This window comes from Bicyclus anynana, chromosome 11, assembly GCF_947172395.1.
Source record: "Bicyclus anynana chromosome 11, ilBicAnyn1.1, whole genome shotgun sequence".
Taxonomy (NCBI): domain Eukaryota; kingdom Metazoa; phylum Arthropoda; class Insecta; order Lepidoptera; family Nymphalidae; genus Bicyclus; species Bicyclus anynana.
Window position 1 is genome coordinate 11,725,674 of NC_069093.1, and position 20,000 is coordinate 11,745,673.

Genomic DNA, 20,000 nt, shown 5'->3' on the forward strand with positions numbered 1-20,000 from the left:
CTTTATAACATTCACGTTTATTAATATTAGTAAAGATTTAGCTTAAGGTACATATAAATAAATAAATCTTTTGACTACAATCTCACCTGATGGTAAGTGATGATGCAAAGTAAGATAAAAGTGGTCTAACTTGTTAGGAGGAGGATTAATATCCACACTGTTTTTCACGGCATCGCACCGGAACGCTAAATCGCTAGGCGGTCTTTAACGGTAGGGTAGTAACTAACCATGTCCGAAGCCTCCTACCAGCCACACCTGGACTAATTAAGAAAACCTCAATTGGCCCAGATTGAAATTTAACCCAGGACCACCGTCTTGTAAATACACCGCGCCCACCATTGCGCCACTGTGGCCGTCATAATCCACTAGGTATTACCTCGCTAATTTGAGCTTAAACGCTGTTTTATTTGAATATGTTACTTGCTAAAGATAATAAACGGAACTGTAGCCTGGCAACTTCGTTCGCAACACTCCCGTGCATCCCGGGGCGTGTAGTGATGAATGAAAAACCCACGACTGATGCACGTCACTTCCTAGCGCGCACGATTTCACACCCGCGCAGTCTTTCCGCCCGTCGCCCGCATATAATGGGAGTGTAATGAACGAACTTGCCAGACTATAGCGGCTTAACTTGTTCTGAGACACGGAGAAGAGACACCTTCAACTTGTTTTCTCGTTTACTTTAAAATTATTTAATTTTTCGGCTCTGAGTGTCTTGTTATTATGTGTAGTGGCTCTGTGGGTAACTTACCCTGTATTTTGCATCCACAGCCATGGGTTCGATTCCCACAACTGGAAAATATTTGTGTGATGAGCATGGGGTTTTTCCAGTGTATGGGTGTATTTATACTTTACTAGCGGACGCCCTCGACTTCGTCCACCCTTAGATCTCTTTAATCCGGTCCTATCGTAAAATCCGTTCTTAGTAGACTAACGCATAAACTAACCATTGAACTACCGAGATAATTTTATACCAAGATAAGTTAAATTGATTTTTTCAATTCAATGGAAAGTAGACTGAATGTAGGAGTGTTTAACTCTCTTTACTATTGTTGAAAGCGTGAATACATACCTGTTGTTGAATACATACCATGTTGTTGAAAATGGAACACCCGACGTCACTTCACAATGTGTGTACATCCATATTCATCAAGAAAAGCAATGTTGACTACAGGCTTTTTCATTTTCACCATGACTATACGGGTGAGGTCTATGCATTGAGAATATTTAAAATGAAAAGCCGTGCATTCTTTTTACGAATTCTTTACTCGTTATATATCAGCGTTCTGTTCAAATATTATGACGTAATGCAGATTAAAAAATGTGTAACATTTTTTTTATTTTAATTCGTTATTGTATTTTATTGAATTACGACATCACTCCATTTTAAACTCCTGCCAGTAGAATGGCGTTCAGCGTCGATTATGGGTAAAGCCAGACTCAGCTTTTCGAATGATCGTAGAAGTCCCATCTAGGAGCTGCGTAAGGTAAGAGATAAGGCATTACTCGTTTTAAGTAAGCAAGTTACTTACATAAAAGATCTGGCGATCATAATAAATAAGCAAATGAGGCAGTTCAAAAGTAGGTACGAGTATAGATATTACGAATAGGAGCCACATCTCTATAACTTTAACAGCCTTTCTTTATGAGTTCTGTTTACCAACAAACAAATTTAAAAATGAGGGTATAAATCACTAGTCATTTCACACCTAATAATAATTATAATTAACTTGTTCTTAGATTAATGAAAATTGATTAATAATTTTAGATAATTAGGTATGGTTAATGTATTTTATATACAATCCATATATAATTTAAAATAAATAAGTTATGCATTTTCTACCTTCATTTCTAATATATTTTTTGGTAAACAGTATTCATCAAGAAAGGCTGTAGTATAGTTATAGAGACGTGGCTCCTATTCGTATTATATATATATTCGTATAGGTAACCTATCCGTCCAAAGTCGCCTCAATAACCTTTCTTCGTCGTCACGTCGTGAAGATCGAGAAAACGCTAAGCTGTCGTGTGGACAGTGACAAATTGGGGGCTGGCTTCCAGGCGAGGTTAAATAATGATATCTCCATACTATTCGAGAACAAATTCGTCTTCGTCGCGTACCTTCGTTGAGAAAATCTCCTAACTTAAACACGTTTTATCTGACTAACGTTGTAAATGCGAAGATTTCTAATTTTTAATTTTCAAAATTGAATTCTTTTTCGAACGCATCGCATCAAATGTTTTCCATATGTCGCATTATAGTCTGTCGCAGATTAGGGGAAAGTGAAAAGCGCTCGGCATTGCAGCCGTCGTATAGCGAAGCCCATAGTTGCATCGTGGTCTCGTAAACCCACACGATGTTTTGACGTGACAACGTCTTATAAGTCGATGAAGCCGGCTACACACTCGAAAAAAGATGACGTCATGCGTCGTTCCCTCGCTCTAGGGTTGCCAACTTTTTTTACAAGAAATAAAGTACCTATATTCTGGTCTATGAAGTATATTAAAAAGTATTTTAGAAAAACGAACATTTTCTTTTGAAAAATGCAACCATTCCATCAGTATTTTCTAATGACGTTGTCACGTTCAACTATCGTCAGTACCGACTTTACAGACAACCGATTTCTTTTTTTTAATGTGGATGAATATATATGGATACTCAATTACGCCAGAACGGCTGGACTGATTTGGATGAAATTTGGCACAGAGATTTGATATTAGTCTGGAATAACACATTAATTTAATGTTTATATTTCCAAAAAGGCGAGATCTACGCGGGGTGGAACCACGGCTAATACTACGTCTTGCCATCTATAAGCTTCTAACTATTTTTTGTCGCTATAATGAGCGTGCAGGTCACCTGACGTTAAGTGATTGACTGCACCGCCTTTAAATAACCCTCAAGTTAATATTGAAAATGTTAAGAAATATCGTAGCGGGAAATTAAGGTACGGTGCTCTAAAGTCTCCAAATGTTTACTTATGAAAATTGTCAAGAAATGGACTTTGAATCCGAGCAAGTAGGTAATATCATAATAACATAAGTAATTTCGGGAATTCGATAACTTTATTGCTACAAAATTAAGATGTAACCGTAAATTATATTAAAGTAGGGCTAAAGCTTCCATTGAATGAAATCTGGGCCTCTGAATTGTAGCAATACCTACAAAAAAGGGAAAAGGTCATTGTGGGTTTGGTTGGGTCAGTTTCATTACAGTAAATTTCATTCAGGATCTTCAAATATTTGAAGATTAAAATCTAGATACAACTCCAAGAATATATAATATTTTTTTGTCATTTTTACATTTGATTAATATCAGGTTAATTTTCTCTTCTTCTTTTGACGAAAATTCTTTCGTAAAAAGAAGAATTCTGGTAGCTACCAGGTAATGAAAATTTCTGAGCGTCGGGACGAGATAATGTACCATGCAATTTGTTGTACATTGTGAAAATGAAAATGAAAATAAAAATGAAAAAATCTTTATTGTGGCTATTAAGTTGTATTAATTAAGCAACATCAAACATCTGGTTAGAAACAACTTTTGGTATACTCCCCTTCTCTCAACTTAAATCAATAACAAGGTTATTAAAAGTTGTTACGAACCCGCTGTTTTTTTACTATTATATTATTGCTTAATTAATAGCCAGAATTTCCTGCAAATTGCGTGGTACATTATCTCTTTACGGCTCAGAAATTTTTATTACCTAGAAGAAGAGAAAATTATCTGGATATTAATGAATTGTAAAAATGCTCCACGGATCCTGGGCTATGGCTATGTTGTTCAATAAAAATTGCTACAATGAAATAATTTTATGATGAAGTAAACGTTATGAAAATGATAAAAATGACATGTATCAAATAAAATTATTTGAATAAATCTAAATCTTGAGACTTGGGACTTTTGTTTACGTACTTTTGTTTTTATCTTGGAACGCTTGTCAAACATTACGTAAGCACGGCATTTGAATAAGTATTTTCTTTAAAAAAACATTTAATTATTTTAGAATTTAAACTGACGACAGTTTAAATTGTATGACAGTGTATTTCTCATAATAATAAACGGCTAAAAATCACGTGAGTTTTAACAGTTAACCATTTCAGTATTTCATTCTCTTTTTCTTTGTTTTTATTTAATGGTAAACTTTTGTTATACTGTGCAGTTCTATAACATAAGGAACCATTTCAAATCAACTAATTACACGCTATTGATACCCTTATCCATTGAATACGTTAGATCGTTTTATATAAAATGCGATTGACGCATTTTGTAAGGTTTATTACTGTTGCTAGGATGTTGGGTGGTAACTTCATTGTGAAACAGAGCAAATTTTTACTCCTCGTAACAATCTTATACATAAAGGACCTCAGACATGTGCATGATAATCCCATTTTTGATTTGGACCTCGATCTGATTTCGGATTTCGTGACCTTGACCGAAGATTGGATGAATTTACAAAGAAAATATGATAACACATACGCCAGAGCCAAATGTTATCTACCGCAAAACAATTGGGTTGTAAGTTTTGAAGATATTAATTTAAACTATACTCAACTTATCAAGAAATATGGAATACCTGAAGAAGACAATGAAGAAAACGAATCGAAATACATTTTATACAGAGATTTACTTAATAACAACTTTATTTTTGAAACCGATTGGATTCTTCAGTCTATATTTAAAGTCGGAATAGCTTATCTAGTTGTATCTAGAGGATACAATCTATGGATAAATAATATTCTTGGAATTAAGAGGATAACTAGAGGTAAACGTGTTTCTCCCATAAATTCTGTCTTTTGGAATTTTGGTCGGGATGAATTTGGTGGTTCAAATCTACATATACTAATTGGCCTTATAGTTAGTTTAAGTGATCAAGAAGAAATTTTGTACACTAGACACTATGACGTACCTGAATGGAATATTTGCTCAGAGACTGCAAATAATATTAATAAAGTGAATATAACAGTGACGATATCTGAAATGATTTGGATTTTACGATTGTTAAGGACTGTTCACAAACTAGTCTTCTTATTAATTAAATTTATATATTTTTTGTTATCTTTTTACCAAAGGGTGTGTAACGTATCTAATGTTGGCCCGGAATTCTTATATGTTGGAGTTGGATGCATAGAGTACAAATCTGGCAAATCCTTTAATAACATTCGTTTTGAGGTTGAAAATAAGCTTGATATTATTAAACGGCAAAAATCAACATGGATAGATAATATTTTTTACAAAATAGCTCTTTATACTTTTACAATTTCATTTATTTTTGTATCTTGCGTTAAATTCTTATCCACGAAATTATTTTACACAATTACGTATTATTATATGGTTTGTTGGCGAAAATTCAATATTTTTTACAAATCACAGAACAAACACGTTAAAACAACTTTAAACACCAAGTTTTCAAGTTTATTTCATAGTTTTAATAAAAACGTTTTGTCTTGACGTTCAACTTTTTTGTACTAGGTACCTATAATATTTATAAGTATTTTTAGTACTAAGTTGAAAAGCTGGTCTTTACTTAATTATTAGATAAATATACTTAATTAAGAAATACAACTTATTCAAATGTAACTAGTTACCTTTTTTCAAGTTGTTATTATTTATGAAAATAAATTATAATAAAGCATGATAAATAACTTGTTTTAGTCTTCCCCGATTCATTGAATGTAGTAAATTAAACACATAAATACATAATTATTATGCAAAAATTTTGCTAATTGATTTTTCACGACGGGTATCGAAACCACACGAAACTATATGATTTTGCTCTGTGTGGGCTAGATCCTGTAATCACCCATATTTCTCAAGCAATCGCGATTTATACACTATATGTACAATACTAGAAATGCTGGGGAAAACATAAAAAAGACTTAGAATAAATAGCCTTAAATCCTGTTACCTCTAAAGTTACCACGATCCAAACTGCATAGTATCCTACCCTATACTTACTTATGTTAGGAACATGGTCTGACAAATTTTGCAGCATTTATAAAATGAGGAACAGCTGGCTTTCAATCTGCTATTTATCCAGGTATACCAGTAATGGTTCTCTCCAATCCCCGTCTATGTTAACGCGCTTTAACCGACTATATCCTAACTTAAAAAAACTCCGCGACATCTTTACGTCCAAAATTCCTCAGTGCCTTGAGACGAAAGTCATTGAAGAGAGCGTGTTGCCAGTGATGACCTACGGATCTGAGACTTGGTCCTAACTATGGGCCTTGGCTCAAAGTCACTCAGCGGCCGTTGGAGCGAGTTATGGTTGGTCGACCCTCCACTGTGTCATCAAGGGAGTTGCAGGGAGCTGCTGGATGCTGACGGCTCGAAACCATTGTGTCTAGAAGTCCATTCAAGAGGCGTATGTCAAGCACAGGTACAACTTAATATCTTTAAACGTTTGAGGCTGCGTAGGGCACTCCAAAAAATTAGAAATACAAACGAGTGCATAATACGTATACCTATTTACTTTATAATAATACTATACAAATCATGTCCACGTGGAATGGTGGCGAGAATACTGGCTGCATTTTCGCGTTGGACAGCCAGGCTTATCCTTTGCGTGAAAAATGAGCCAGTCCTTCTGTCACTAGACGAGGCAACTAGCCACGGTGGAATAGGTAATCTGGAGAAAAATTAACGACCATTTCATCGTCATCATCATCATCATATCAGCCGATGGACGTCCACTGCAGGACATAGTCCTTTGTAGGGACTTCCAAATCCAAACATCACGATACTGAGCCACCAGCATCCAGCGAATCCCTGCGATTCGCTTGATGTCGTCAGTCCACCTGGTGGGTAGTCGACCAACACTGTGCTTACTAGTGCGGGATCGCCATTCCAGCATTTTAGGAGCCCAACGTCCATCGACTCTTCGAACTATGTGCCCCGCTCATTGCCACTTCAGCTTCGCAACTCGTTGAGCTATGTCGGTGACTTTGGTTCTTCTACGGATCTCCTCATTTCTGATTCGATTGCGCAGATACTCCTAACATAGCTCGTTCCATCGCCCCTGGTGTGACTCTAACCTTTCTTTTACTTACCACCATTTAGTATCTATATGTTCTTTGATATCGAGAATGAAAGTAGGCGTAGGTAAGTATTCGCTGATAAAGGCACTACGTAGACGCGCGGTGCATTACTTGAATTTTCGATCTCATTGTCAGAACTTTACGATTAAGATAATGGAAATCCTAAACAATAGCGGCGACCTTACCAAAGACAATGGGCGAGGTGAATTGTATTCTTTACATAGCAACCACTCGAGTGATTAAATCACCAATAAAATATTTGAATTATTACTAATTATATATTTTCTAAATGCCCGTTACTGTTATATAGCGCAACAAATGTAGGTACATACGTAAGACGTTTTTTCTTAATAATTGGAATAACATCATTTTGAAACCCAGCTGTATACCCCAGCTGTATACCCCCAGCTGAATAATGTTTTGTTTATATATCGAGCTGTGAAAATCTAGTAGTAGCAGTTATAAGGAAAAGTAGTTAGAAGGAATTTTACTGATAGTATCTTCGGAGAAAAAAAGTTCATTAGGTATTCTATGACTCGACCCTAGATTGGAACCCAAAATCTCGTGAGCTAAAGCAACATATTATGATTTTCACTGGACCAACGAGGCAGTTGCAATTCTGTTCATCATCATCATTAACAACCCATGTTTGGCTCACTGCTGAGCACGAGTCTCCTCTCAGAATGAGAGGGGTTAGGCTAATAGTCCACTACGCTGGCCTAATGCAGATTGGCAGACTTCACACACTTAGAAAATTAACAAAATGCACAGGTAGGCAGAGGTTTGAGACACGTGATATTTAATTTCTTAAAATGCACAGAACTGAAAAGTTGGAGTTGTATGCCTTCGACCAGATTCGGACCTACGCCCTCGGAGTCGAAGGCAGGGGTCATATCCACTGGGCTGGGATGGCTCTTGGAATTTTTTAAATAATTATATAAGTCTGATTAAAATTAAAATATTAAAATGTTTTATTCATAGCATAACGACCATCCCTTACACTGTTATAAGCAACCCTAAGGGTAGTGATAGTTGTAACAAATGATATTTTTTGTTTGGCCGTTTTTCTCAAAATATGTAATATCACCCTGAGTTTAATTTTATTTTGAGAAGCTAACCACCAATCTATCACATATACTAGTGAGAATATAATTTGTATATTCAAAGAGTCGTGAGATATCACGAGAAAATTACCAGCTTCATCCCTAGTCTCCCCTACCTTAGAGTAAGTTACTCTAAGCATACCTAGAGGAAGATGCTTTTTACCTGAGTAAATTAAATTCAATCTACTTGGGCGAGATATAACTATCTATATAATATTCTATTCTAATTTAAACGTGCTAAAAGGAAAGACCATCAACCATGATTGCACCTCTAACTTAAAATTTATCGCCAATTAAGGTAGGTACTTATGTTTATTGTTTGCACATCACTAAAATGGCTGAGATGAGCCGATATTTAATACCCTAAATACCTAGTTAGGTAGGTATATTATTGTTACATTAAAAAGTTCTATGTAGGTAATTAGTTACGAAGTAATAGAAAGACGTTATACGGTTCATAATTCATCCTAACTTAAGTAGGTACAGAAATACTTAGGAGGTAGAACCTCCTATGTTGTTCTGTGGTTTAGATAAAATCACGGCATTGCAATTTTTACCAAAGAATTATTTTCCTCTTTATAATTTTTATAATATTATTTTATGAACTCTAAAATCTTTCTCTATCAACCCCCCAAATTTATTAAAATAAAAAATAATAATGAACACCCATAGGCGTATATAGCGGGGGGCCGGGTGGGCCGTGCCCACCCTAGAATTCTGGGCTACCGATTTAAAATTATGTGATGGACGTCAAAATACAAAATACCTATACAAAAAAAATCAATATAATCAATAGACCCGTTTCCGAGGCCAGTGTCCACAAACATTGTAAACGAAATATCTATATTGAGTGTTGACCTAATAACTAATCTGTGGTGTTGACTCTCCTCAGCGGCATGTCAGGGGCCAGGCCCATCCTAGGAAATAATCGTAGATACGCCAATGTGAACACTTAATTAATGTTCCAAATCCCTAAACGCTTTGTAATCATTAATCTAATTTCCAACCTAAGATCTCTCGGATGCATTAAAACTTCCCAACTGCGACAGCAGTTCTTAAAACAAAGATTTTACCACAAAAATAGAGTAAATAGGCAAATATTGGGTATCTTTTCTGAGTAAGGCACCCAATATAAACATTAAACAGTTGATTGTTATTGTCAGCTAATTAAACAGACATTTGTTCACTTTATCAAACAAAGAGAAGACTTTTGTGTGTCGTGGCGTGTTAACAGTGTTTTAATTTTCAAATCAAATTAAAAAATTGTTAATTATGAATTAAAAGTTAGATATCCTAGATTCCTAGGTACATTTTTTACGTAGATCGGATCGTAAAACCTTTACTTATACCAAAAACTTATAGATAGATAGGTAGGAACCTAGACTAGATCCTAGATTAAGTGTTAGAATTATGAAGTGCTATTAAATATTCACATCTTGTTTTATTGGAAGACAGTAAGTCATAAAATCTTCTTCTTCCTAATTTTAGTGGATAAAAACAGCACAATCTAATTTGCCAATGTCGCGTATCCATCCATTAAATAAAATTAACGCCTCTGACTGTGGCTTCAAAATAACTGTGCTTTTTCAAGTGCTTATTTACACTCCAAAAACCAAACAAGCTTTCTTGAATTTTTTATCAATTTGGTTGGAAGGTTTTGGGGCGATAATGTTTGCAATGATCACAAAATATGACAATGATAATGAGAGGGACCGACGGATCTTTTAGGTACTAAGAATTTCATAGAAAAGTTTAATATTTCATAGCCCGGCCCAGGGCTTGAACCCTGGTCCCTGGACTCGAACCCTGGTCCACCAAACCACAAGGCTCACAGATCACTATAAATTAAGACCTAGTTCGGACTATTTTAGTATTTTAGTCGAGTACGAACAATTTTTGGATTTACCGCCCCAAAATCGTTCGTTCGACTAAAATATTAAAGAAATCCGAACTAGCCCACTACTGGGTCTAACCAATGGTGTAACAACGCAAAGTAATGCTGCAGATTGTTTTTTTTTTTGTCAAGTGGACTGGACAGTACAGTACATATCAGTACAATTTGCTATTGTCATGTTGTATGTAATGTATGTAATCTTAGACCATTAAAAGAATGGACCTGTTTCGCATCGAAATTCACCAATAAAAAAGTCTGTCGTTTTTTGAGGGGGACGAGGTAAACTCACACATCGAAAACATTTAACATCGTTAAGCATATTCTGTGTCTATACACTACACACAAATACATAATTGACTCGCAATAAACACACGCGTAATTTTTACACAGACTAACCAAAAAATCGCTTAGACTATCCACAGAATATTTATATATACCAAAAATTTTCTTAGAAGTCTAATCACCAAAACAAACCCGTTTTGTCACTAAAATCACATATTTCACTTACGTTATACGTAATTTCTAAAGAACAAAGTGTCTAAATCCTTTATTATACGCGTACAGTACGAATTACACCAAAAACTACACCGAATTTACGATTTATTCACATTTATTTTCTGAAAAACAAAATCACAACGAGATTAATTTGCACAGCTTAACTACGATTACGGCAATTTGACATTTCGTAACGCTAGATTGTCTATGAAAAGTAAGGATGGGTAAATAACATCGAGCGTTAACTTATCGATAAATGATAATGAATGATTCTTTAATAATTGATATGTTGTTAGTTTAAAGATGGGAAAATGAAATATTTTATAATCATTTTATTTTAAAAAATAGTTTTTTAATAAAAATGTTATACAATACATATGCTCACGTTATTCTATAGCGTAAAAGATATCTTACGAATAGTAGCATTATTCAAACACTGGTATGGATAACATTATCTCAATACGATTTTTAATAAAAATCGTCAAATCAAGATTTTAACAAAAACTAGCAATGTAAATTTAATTTGCAAAATGCGCGCGATCAGCTGTTTTCCAAGAGGTCAAATAGGCAGGTCACGACTAATAGGTATCTATCTATACAAAGTCACAAACAAACTGCGCGACGTTGTATTGCCGACCGCCGCCGGTGCCGAGGAAAATAATTGCTATCTCTCTCTAACCTAAGCCGCGTGGCGTGGTTAATAGGTATTTTCAAAATATTGAAACTTTAGGTCCTTTCGCTAGACGCTACGCTATTTTTTCTTTAGTTCGTGTTCGGCGGTCTGTTGACAAACAAACCAAAATTCAAAAACCTTTGTGTATGTTCTATGTTATGTTAGTAGTGATTTTCTGTAACGAATACTCATACAATTGTGTCGTTTGTATTGTGTGTGTTTGTGTGTGTTGACTGAGAAGTCTTGAAATGCTTAGATCAAATCAATTCAGTACTCATGAATATTGTACCTACTATGACGACAGAACGTCTCGTAAACGAGAAACAACCTGAAGTAAGTTAATTACCTGTACCTAGTTAAAAACTTGTAAAGTATAAAAAATAGGTATTAGATAGGTAAGTGTAGCCAGCCGATTTGCTGTCGATGCGTACGTACCTACTCGTACGTACGCAGTAGATTGCGGAGCGTTGTTATCGCATTGTTGTATTGTCTAAGTATATTTATAATAATAATAAAAAAAGATTACCCCATTTCTTAACCACGCGTACCCATAGGCATAAACCGTGCACCGTTCACCGTTTGTGACACGTGATATTTAATTTCTTAAAATGCACACAACCGACAAACGTTACTATACGTTCCCTTTTAAGATAACGTAGTATAGTCACGGATGTTTTAGTTTAGGTATTTCAGTTATAACGATACCTACTTGATATCGTTCCGATGCCCGCCGTTAACTTCTCAACCCTACTGATTGTCTTTGATTCATAGTCGGCCATTATTGTTGTGTAAAAAAGTCATCTAAGTAAATTTCGAGTATAGAATGTTCGATTACATAATCGAGTTTTTGCTATTCCGTCAAAAGAATCGATTCTTTTTAGAAATCGTTTTTATTACAAATTTGGTAAAATTATGGTAGAAATACTTACAAATGAAACGTTACTCCATCTTTTACTAAAGTACTAGTTTTTGGCAGTTTTTTATGCCATTCAACTACACAAGCATTTTAGCGAGCTCTTTACACGACGAAAACGATTACAACAATGAAACATCGATTCTATAGCAAAAGATTTTATAAACGCGTTAGATCATTGACTCTTGATCTATCTGACAGAGGGGTAACGGTTTACGAGGCAGGTCCTTTCTTTTTAATGGTCTAAGAGTATTTGTGACAGTTACTTACTCTTAAAATTGTAGAAGATTGATATTTGATAGACTCTAGACAGTTGGTAGAACTGATTATTATGGCGGCAAATGGAAAACGTCATTGAAATGTCAGTGTGAAAAGATAATAGAGTTCATATTGGGTTATCAAAATTGATAAAATTCGTTCTTGTTTTAAGAAAAGAAGTAATACAATTGTGAGGATTACTAAGGATTTAGGTTGGAATATATAAAAGATGAGTAACAACGTATTACGAGCTTGTTTTCGTGATATAACTCGCAGAATTAACTCGCACACATCGCAAATTTTATCCAATCCTGTACAGAAATTGCAAGCAATAATACACCATAATGTAAGTAAACAATTAATCTTGTATTTTAAATTGACAATAGTCAGTTTTTTTAATTTTAGAAGACCTTAACTTAAACAAAGTTTTTGAGATTGTGTCTTGAACTCTTGAGGTTAAGTTTTGATTAACAACATCAGGTTTATTAAATTCAGTAATAATAACGCTATTTTCGACTGCTAGTAAGTTAAATTGAACGTATCACTGTTTTTTACAACGATTTCTCATTGCGTTTTACTTTTAATATAATTACGAAAGCATGTTCGTCACAATTATTGTCGAAACGAAGTAATCAACTCTTGTTTGCGATTGCGTTAGAAAATAATATCTGAGAGGTCAATGTTGCTTATTATCACGTATGTCGATATTAATAGTCACTTAAATTATTATCAGTTTATTTTATAATCAGTAGTGAACCCTACTTATTCGTAACAGAAGTTTAAAATTAAAGCTGCAGAAATATTTAATTTTAATTTAATATTTTTCAGAATAAAATATTTGTAGTTAGAAATTTTAATACCACTTCAATCATGAGTAACAAAGTTTTGAATGGAAATTTGTGGGACACTGATCCTGAATTATTTGATATAATCAAGAAAGAGAAGCAACGGCAAGCAAGTGGTTTAGAGATGATTGCATCTGAGAACTTTACATCTGTGCCTGTACTGCAATGCCTTAGTTCATGCTTGCACAACAAATATTCTGAGGGCATGCCAAATCAAAGGTAATATTATGATTAATCTAATATTTATGATTCTTGTTTTTTTGTCTTTGTTGCCAAAAAATTTTGGTCTAAGAATCAGCCGACATTATTTCTTTTTCATTATAGGATAGGGAAGAAGTGCAAATAAGTCAAAGCGAAGCTTGACTGAGTGAACTAGTTGTTTATAAAATTTGCTAGAAAAATCAACACTTTCTGCTGACAGAAGGGCTGGTTAATTTTTTTGTGCAAAGGATCAGACCTTATTGTATTTTTGTAAATTGGATTCTTATGCAAATTTTATTTCTTAGAATAACACTTTATTGACTAATAAAATAATATAGGCTATTTTTCAGGTTCATTTTTTATGTATGTATAACTTTTCTGTAAGAAAAAATATACTTTTACGAGTAAATAAATACCAATATCTTGGTTATAATAATAATTAAGAAATAGTCTTAATTAAAAACATAGTTTGACTCAAATTTCTATTATTTTCATATTCTAGATATTATGGAGGCAATGAATTTATTGATGAAATTGAAATATTAGCACAGCAGAGGTCACTGGAGGCATATAAACTGAAGGCTGAGGACTGGGGAGTGAATGTACAACCTTATTCAGGTAATATTTATTATGTTTGTCAAATATGCTGTAATCATTTGTATACTCATTGTAACTAATTTATCTATACTAATATGATAAAGAAAAAAGATTTTATTGTTAATTTTAATTGAATAGAGGCTCTGAAACTAATGGATCTATTTGAAAAATTCTTTTACAAGAACTATGCAAGTAAAATACTGTGTGTGTGTGGTTCTGCTAGTAAATAATAAATGTATTAAAGTTTTAATATATCAATATTTTTATTTTTTGATTATATTTTTACTAGCTGACGCCGCGCGGTTTCATCCGCGTGGTGCCCGGAGGAATACGGGGATAGAATCTTTCAAATAGTACCAGTAGTTCCTTAAATTAGCGCGTTCAAACAAACAAACAAATTTCAGCTTTATAATATTAGCATAGATTTCTTAAATATTTTGACTTTCAGGTTCACCAGCTAACTTTGCAGTATACACCGGTCTTGTGGAGCCCCATGGCCGCATCATGGGCTTGGACCTGCCCGATGGCGGCCATCTCACACACGGTTTCTTTACAGCCACTAAGAAGATATCTGCCACTTCTATCTTCTTTGAGAGCATGCCTTATAAGGTAAATATTTTTCACTTAAAACTTATTAGTAATTTACCATCAGAAGTCCACATTATGTTGGGCTTAACCAAGTAAATTAAGAGGACTTTGTCTGTATGCAAATGAACATACATTAGTATATATATATATATAGTAGTATAGTATATCATTTCATTGTAATTGTAAAGTATATTTTATTAATTAAACACATTATTTCATTTATAAAATGCAAGCTTATAGGAAAGTCATATAAGGATAGCTTTAAAATAAAGCTTATAGTGATAAGGATTATATGGATGATAAAAAGCTTGGTGTTGAACTGCACTATATGATTGTGTGCTTAGTTCTAGATAAGTAAACAAAAAAAAAAAAATAAACCTTGGCTGAGTTTGTTGTGGGCTCTTCTTAAATTGAGGCACATTTGGAACCCTCGTAACTTTGTTTTAAGTTTTCGACTAATTACCACTATTAAATCATGACATAACTTGATGTTTCAAAAATTCATTTGTTTAAATTAAGCTAGTAAACTAGGCTAAGTAAACTAAGCCTAATTGAAATAAATGTATTTTAATTTGAATTTTCATTTTTATTTATATGTTCGTTTGCAAAATCTGTTCAAAAATTTAATTGTATATTTTATTTTCAAGGTGGATCCTAAAACAGGTCTCATAGATTATGACAAGTTAGCAGAAACAGCAAAGCTTTTTAAGCCGCGGTTAATTATAGCTGGTATAAGTTGCTATTCGCGCTGTCTGGACTACAAGCGCTTCAGGCAGATTGCAGATGACAATGGTGCCATTTTGATGGCGGATATGGCGCATGTCTCTGGACTTGTTGCTGCAGGTACAATTTTCGTATAAGATACTAAGTGTGTCCTGCAGTTTGACCCGTGATAATCCTATTTCTGAGCCAATTTTCATCCAGATCTATGCACCTCTGATTGAGTAACAAATTAAAATCGAATAAATATTACAGTGTTCTGAAATTTTTCAATTTTAACTAAAAAAAAGATATAACATATTATAAGAAATTTGGCCAAGGAAAATAGGGATTCATTTTTATATATAGATACATTAATAAAATGTATTATAATAATAATAAATGATAAGATATGAATTACAATATTTGTGTTGTTGAAGCAAAAGATAAGGATAAATATACAAAATTATATCCATCCAATAAATGATGCAATAATATACATAACAAGACCAACCTCCAACTGAGATTAAATTTGTAAACAATATTGTCAGATGAAACTATTTTCTTCTCATTGCATGCAAATTATATAACATATTATCTAGATCCTGTACCACTTTTGTTGTGCAAACAATCTGAAAAATATTAGTGTAACTGGTATCAAATATAATTATACTTTTTTTGTGAATCTGCCTATTAAAAAATAAGCCTATTCACTCTTGCTTGGAAGGTATATTAGTGATCTCAAGAATAAGAGACGGAACATGAATTAAAAAATTGTTATTATACAGGCCTCATCCCAAGTCCATTCGACGTCTGTGACGTAGTAACCACGACCACGCACAAAACTCTACGCGGACCCCGCGCGGGAGTCATTTTCTACCGCAAGGGGGTCCGCTCGGTGAACGCTAAGGGGGAGAAGATTATGTACGACTTCGAGAGCAAAGTGAACCAGGCGGTGTTCCCTGGACTTCAGGGCGGGCCCCACAACCACGCCATTGCTGCCATCGCCACTGCTATGAAACAGGCCACCATGCCCGAATTTGTGGAATACCAACGGCAGGTAAGATATTCATGATTATCAACGCTTAAAATGTTCCTCAATCCAATCCACCTGAGTTTATGAACAAGCAAAGAGAATGTGAAAATGCGGTGGTGGGCGAGATCGTTAAGATCCCTAAGTGGAACGTAGCCTTTACGACAACTTGTTGTGTTTCGGTCGCTAAAATATTACTTGGATATTTTATCATTTTTACTGGTTCTTATTGAAGGCACAAAATCAAATATAGCCTAAAATACATCAATAAAGTTTAAATACTATTTAAAAAACAGGCATAAGCACCCTATCAGCTATTGCCCCTGATATATACGCGACCGAAAGCTCCGCACGCACAGTGGAAACCTCCATTGCCCGTAACGGGGCCTAAGATCGCATTGCTATACGTAACTACCTAATATTATGTGATAGCCCAGTCGATATGACGTCTCCCTCTGATTCTGGAAAGTGTGGGTTCGAATCCGGTCTGGGTTGTGCACCTCCAACTTTTCTGTTGTGTGCATTTTAAGAAATTAAATATTACGTGTCTCAAATGGTGAAGGAAAACAGCGCGAGGAAACCTGCATACCTGAGAATTTTCATAATTCTCGTGCGTGTGTGAAGTCTGCCAATCCGCATTGGGCCAGCGTGGTTGACTATTGGGCCTCTCATTCTGAGAGGAGACTTGAGCTCAGCAGAGAGCCGAATATGAGTTGATAATGAAACTTATCAGGTGATAAAGAACGCTCAGCGATTGTGTTCGGGCCTGATGTCGCGCGGCTACGACATCGCCACCGGCGGCACCGACGTCCACCTCGTGTTAGTGGACATGCGCAGCGCAGGCCTCAGCGGGGCGCGCGCCGAGCGCATCCTGGAGCTGTGCAGCGTCGCGTGCAACAAGAACACCGTGCCCGGCGACAAGAGCGCGCTCAACCCTAGCGGCATCCGGCTGGGTGAGTACCCACCAGATATGACATATTGTGAAAATTCACCAAATAGGGTAGTTGACTCGTCAAATTTGATAAAAACAGTATTAATTACGGGTAGTACATGGAATAAGGGTCCGAAATATATCGATATCAATTAATAAGTCACGTCCAACTAATTGTTAACTAAAATTTTATTGTTAAACTCTCCATTTCTATGGAACTTATTGTAGTGACGTCATGAAACAGTTGAAATATATACTGTCATGGCCGACAGACGTTTTAGCTCGTATTGTCAAAAACTTATTTAAAAACTAATACTTTCATGTAATCAAGTCTCAAAAAATATGAAAAAAAAAATTATAGTCCATTGTCGTTCTACTAGACTATTATTTAAAAAAAAAAGTGCCAACTAGCCTATTACGAGGAATTTTAATTAAATTTTGGACCATTCCCCAACAATAGGGATATGTTGTAATATGTGGATTTTTTCATTAAAATTATTTATATATGATTTAGGAAGTAAGCAGGTGAATACGTTACGAAAAGTGTAATCGGGTGAGGTGAACGAACGTTGAGATGGAGGGCTAAAGAAGTTTTACTTCAGTAATTTTCTTATATTCTGCATCTATCGTTGACACGACACTGATTGACTGCTTACTATAAAAATATTCAATAAAATCAGGGTAGTTTTCAATACATTCCATAAAACAGTCTTCACAAAATTTTTCAAACACCATAGTTATATTCTTTGTAATATGTGTACATTTATTTTTTTGTATTTCTTCTTTGTAGCCCCTCTTTGTATTTTAGTAAATTATATTGTTTGAAGGTATTAAACACAGTATAGTTTATGGTTTTGTGAATCAATAACCGTTTGTATTGTATTTTACAGGTACACCAGCATTAACTACAAGAGGCTTAAAAGAAACAGACATTGATAGAGTAGTCGATTATATCGACAAAGCATTGAAGCTCGCTCAAGAAATCACGAAAATATCTGGACCTAAATTAGTAGACTTCAACAAGGTTGTTGTTGAAAACGCAGACATCAAGGCTAAAATTAATAGCCTCAAGGAAGATATCGAAACCTATAGCCGATCATTCCCTCTACCTGGCTATGAAACATACTAAAATTTGAAATTTAATGGCATACATAGATAATTCTATTTTCAGAAGACTTTGGTTCTAATAGGAAGATTTACAGACAGGCATCTGACTGGCGCGTTTGTCTGAACTGAAGGACAATTAGCTAAATGGAAAAATTATTTATCATTCTTTTTTTGTATTTAATTTATCCATATGTCTGTAAGCGATTGGTGTGTGATCATAGCAACATTTTTTTTTGGTTAACGTATTTTGATGTAATAACTTAACTTAATTAACTTACTTAACTTAATAAGTAATTTAACAATGTTTCTACTGTACTTTGTTCCTTTAGTTAACACACACACAAATGCGTTTGTTCTGACACTTTACTACTACAATCAAAGCCAAAACATCATAAAAAGATAAAATGCAAGCATGGCGTTTTGCCCAAATGCCCAAATATTGCCATTTAAAAAATGTTCCTATAGTTATTTATAGTGATTTTCTTTCTCTTTTATTTTATCGTACATTTTGTATCTGTTGAAAAATTATAAGATAGATACCAAAATCACTATTATTTTATATACTAGATAATTTTAAACTACAAATTCTCGAAAATGTTAGTTACATTAACAACATTACAGAAATATTGCATTTTTTTATAATATTATAACTGTTATGATACCTAGCTATCATAAGTATCCTTGTATCGAAGTATGAATCTCTTTTTATGTACTCATGTATTGTGCTTAAATTATACTTTACTATTTTGGTACCAAATATTGTTTTATTTCATGATAGAAATCTATTCAAATATTGCTCTATAACTACTGAACCGACATGAAAAATTCTTTAACTTTTGGCAAGCTACAATATCCCTGAATGCTATAGGCTTTATTTTATTCCCGTATTCGGAAGTGGAAACCGCTAGGCGTCTGCTAGTATAATAAAATGTAAAAAAATTTTTTAGCAAATTAATACTACTACAACAATAATTGCAACATAAACTACAAAGTGCCTCAGAGTTCAATTACTCCTATGACGGCTAAACCTTTAAATAAACGCCGATCGAGTAGTTTATTATTTACTTTCATTTATTGAAATTGCTTTTGCAGACCATGACATTCTCGCTTCGTTTATAAAAAAAAAAAGATCTTTATAAACCACAATAAAATATTTAAAAACAAATAATGAAGTATATTATTTTTAATATTTATTCAGTTATTTGATATAAACATATTTTATTACGTCCATGTGTTAATATATTTTTAATTAAAAATAGAACAAAAAATACGATTTTTAGCTCGACGTTTAGCACCCCATGGAACTGCAAAAACTGCTGTCGTATACGATAAAATCCCTAAGTGGAACGTAGCCTAACGTAGCCTTCGAGAAATCAAACTCCTTCGAGGAAATACTCTTACATAGATAAAATATCTATGTATCTAAGGATAAAATACTCTATTATGTGGTACTTCAGTGTTACTAGCCCTTTAATCCATTTATATTCAATGTCTTAGATACATAAATAATTTCAATGTATTCAATGCTTTGACTATACATTTAAAAATGCCTGAAACTGAACCAAAGAACATGTACTCAGCATACGTAGTATCTAATAGTCTGTGTACTCAGCTAAACTCTTTCG

General features: G+C 34.2%; 1 protein-coding gene across 4 annotated transcripts; it reads left to right on the forward strand.

Moving 5' to 3' along the window:
* The first annotated feature begins 12,423 nt into the window (after nucleotides 1–12,423).
* LOC112051508 (serine hydroxymethyltransferase) lies at nucleotides 12,424–19,132 on the forward strand. 4 transcript variants are annotated; one of them, XM_024090176.2, is made up of 8 exons: nucleotides 12,424–12,720; nucleotides 13,203–13,438; nucleotides 13,923–14,038; nucleotides 14,466–14,626; nucleotides 15,253–15,448; nucleotides 16,093–16,364; nucleotides 17,071–17,290; nucleotides 18,159–19,132. In XM_024090176.2, the coding sequence occupies exons 1-8, from the start codon at nucleotides 12,604–12,606 to the stop codon at nucleotides 18,395–18,397; spliced, it is 1,557 nt and encodes a 518-aa protein (XP_023945944.1). In that variant the 5' UTR covers nucleotides 12,424–12,603; the 3' UTR covers nucleotides 18,398–19,132. The 4 variants fall into 4 exon arrangements, with proteins under 4 accessions (XP_023945944.1, XP_023945945.1, XP_052740247.1 ...); XM_024090177.2 differs by lacking the exon at nucleotides 12,424–12,720 and adding an exon at nucleotides 12,743–12,896; XM_052884287.1 differs by lacking the exon at nucleotides 12,424–12,720 and adding an exon at nucleotides 12,807–12,900.
* Nucleotides 19,133–20,000: the final 868 nt, after the last annotated feature.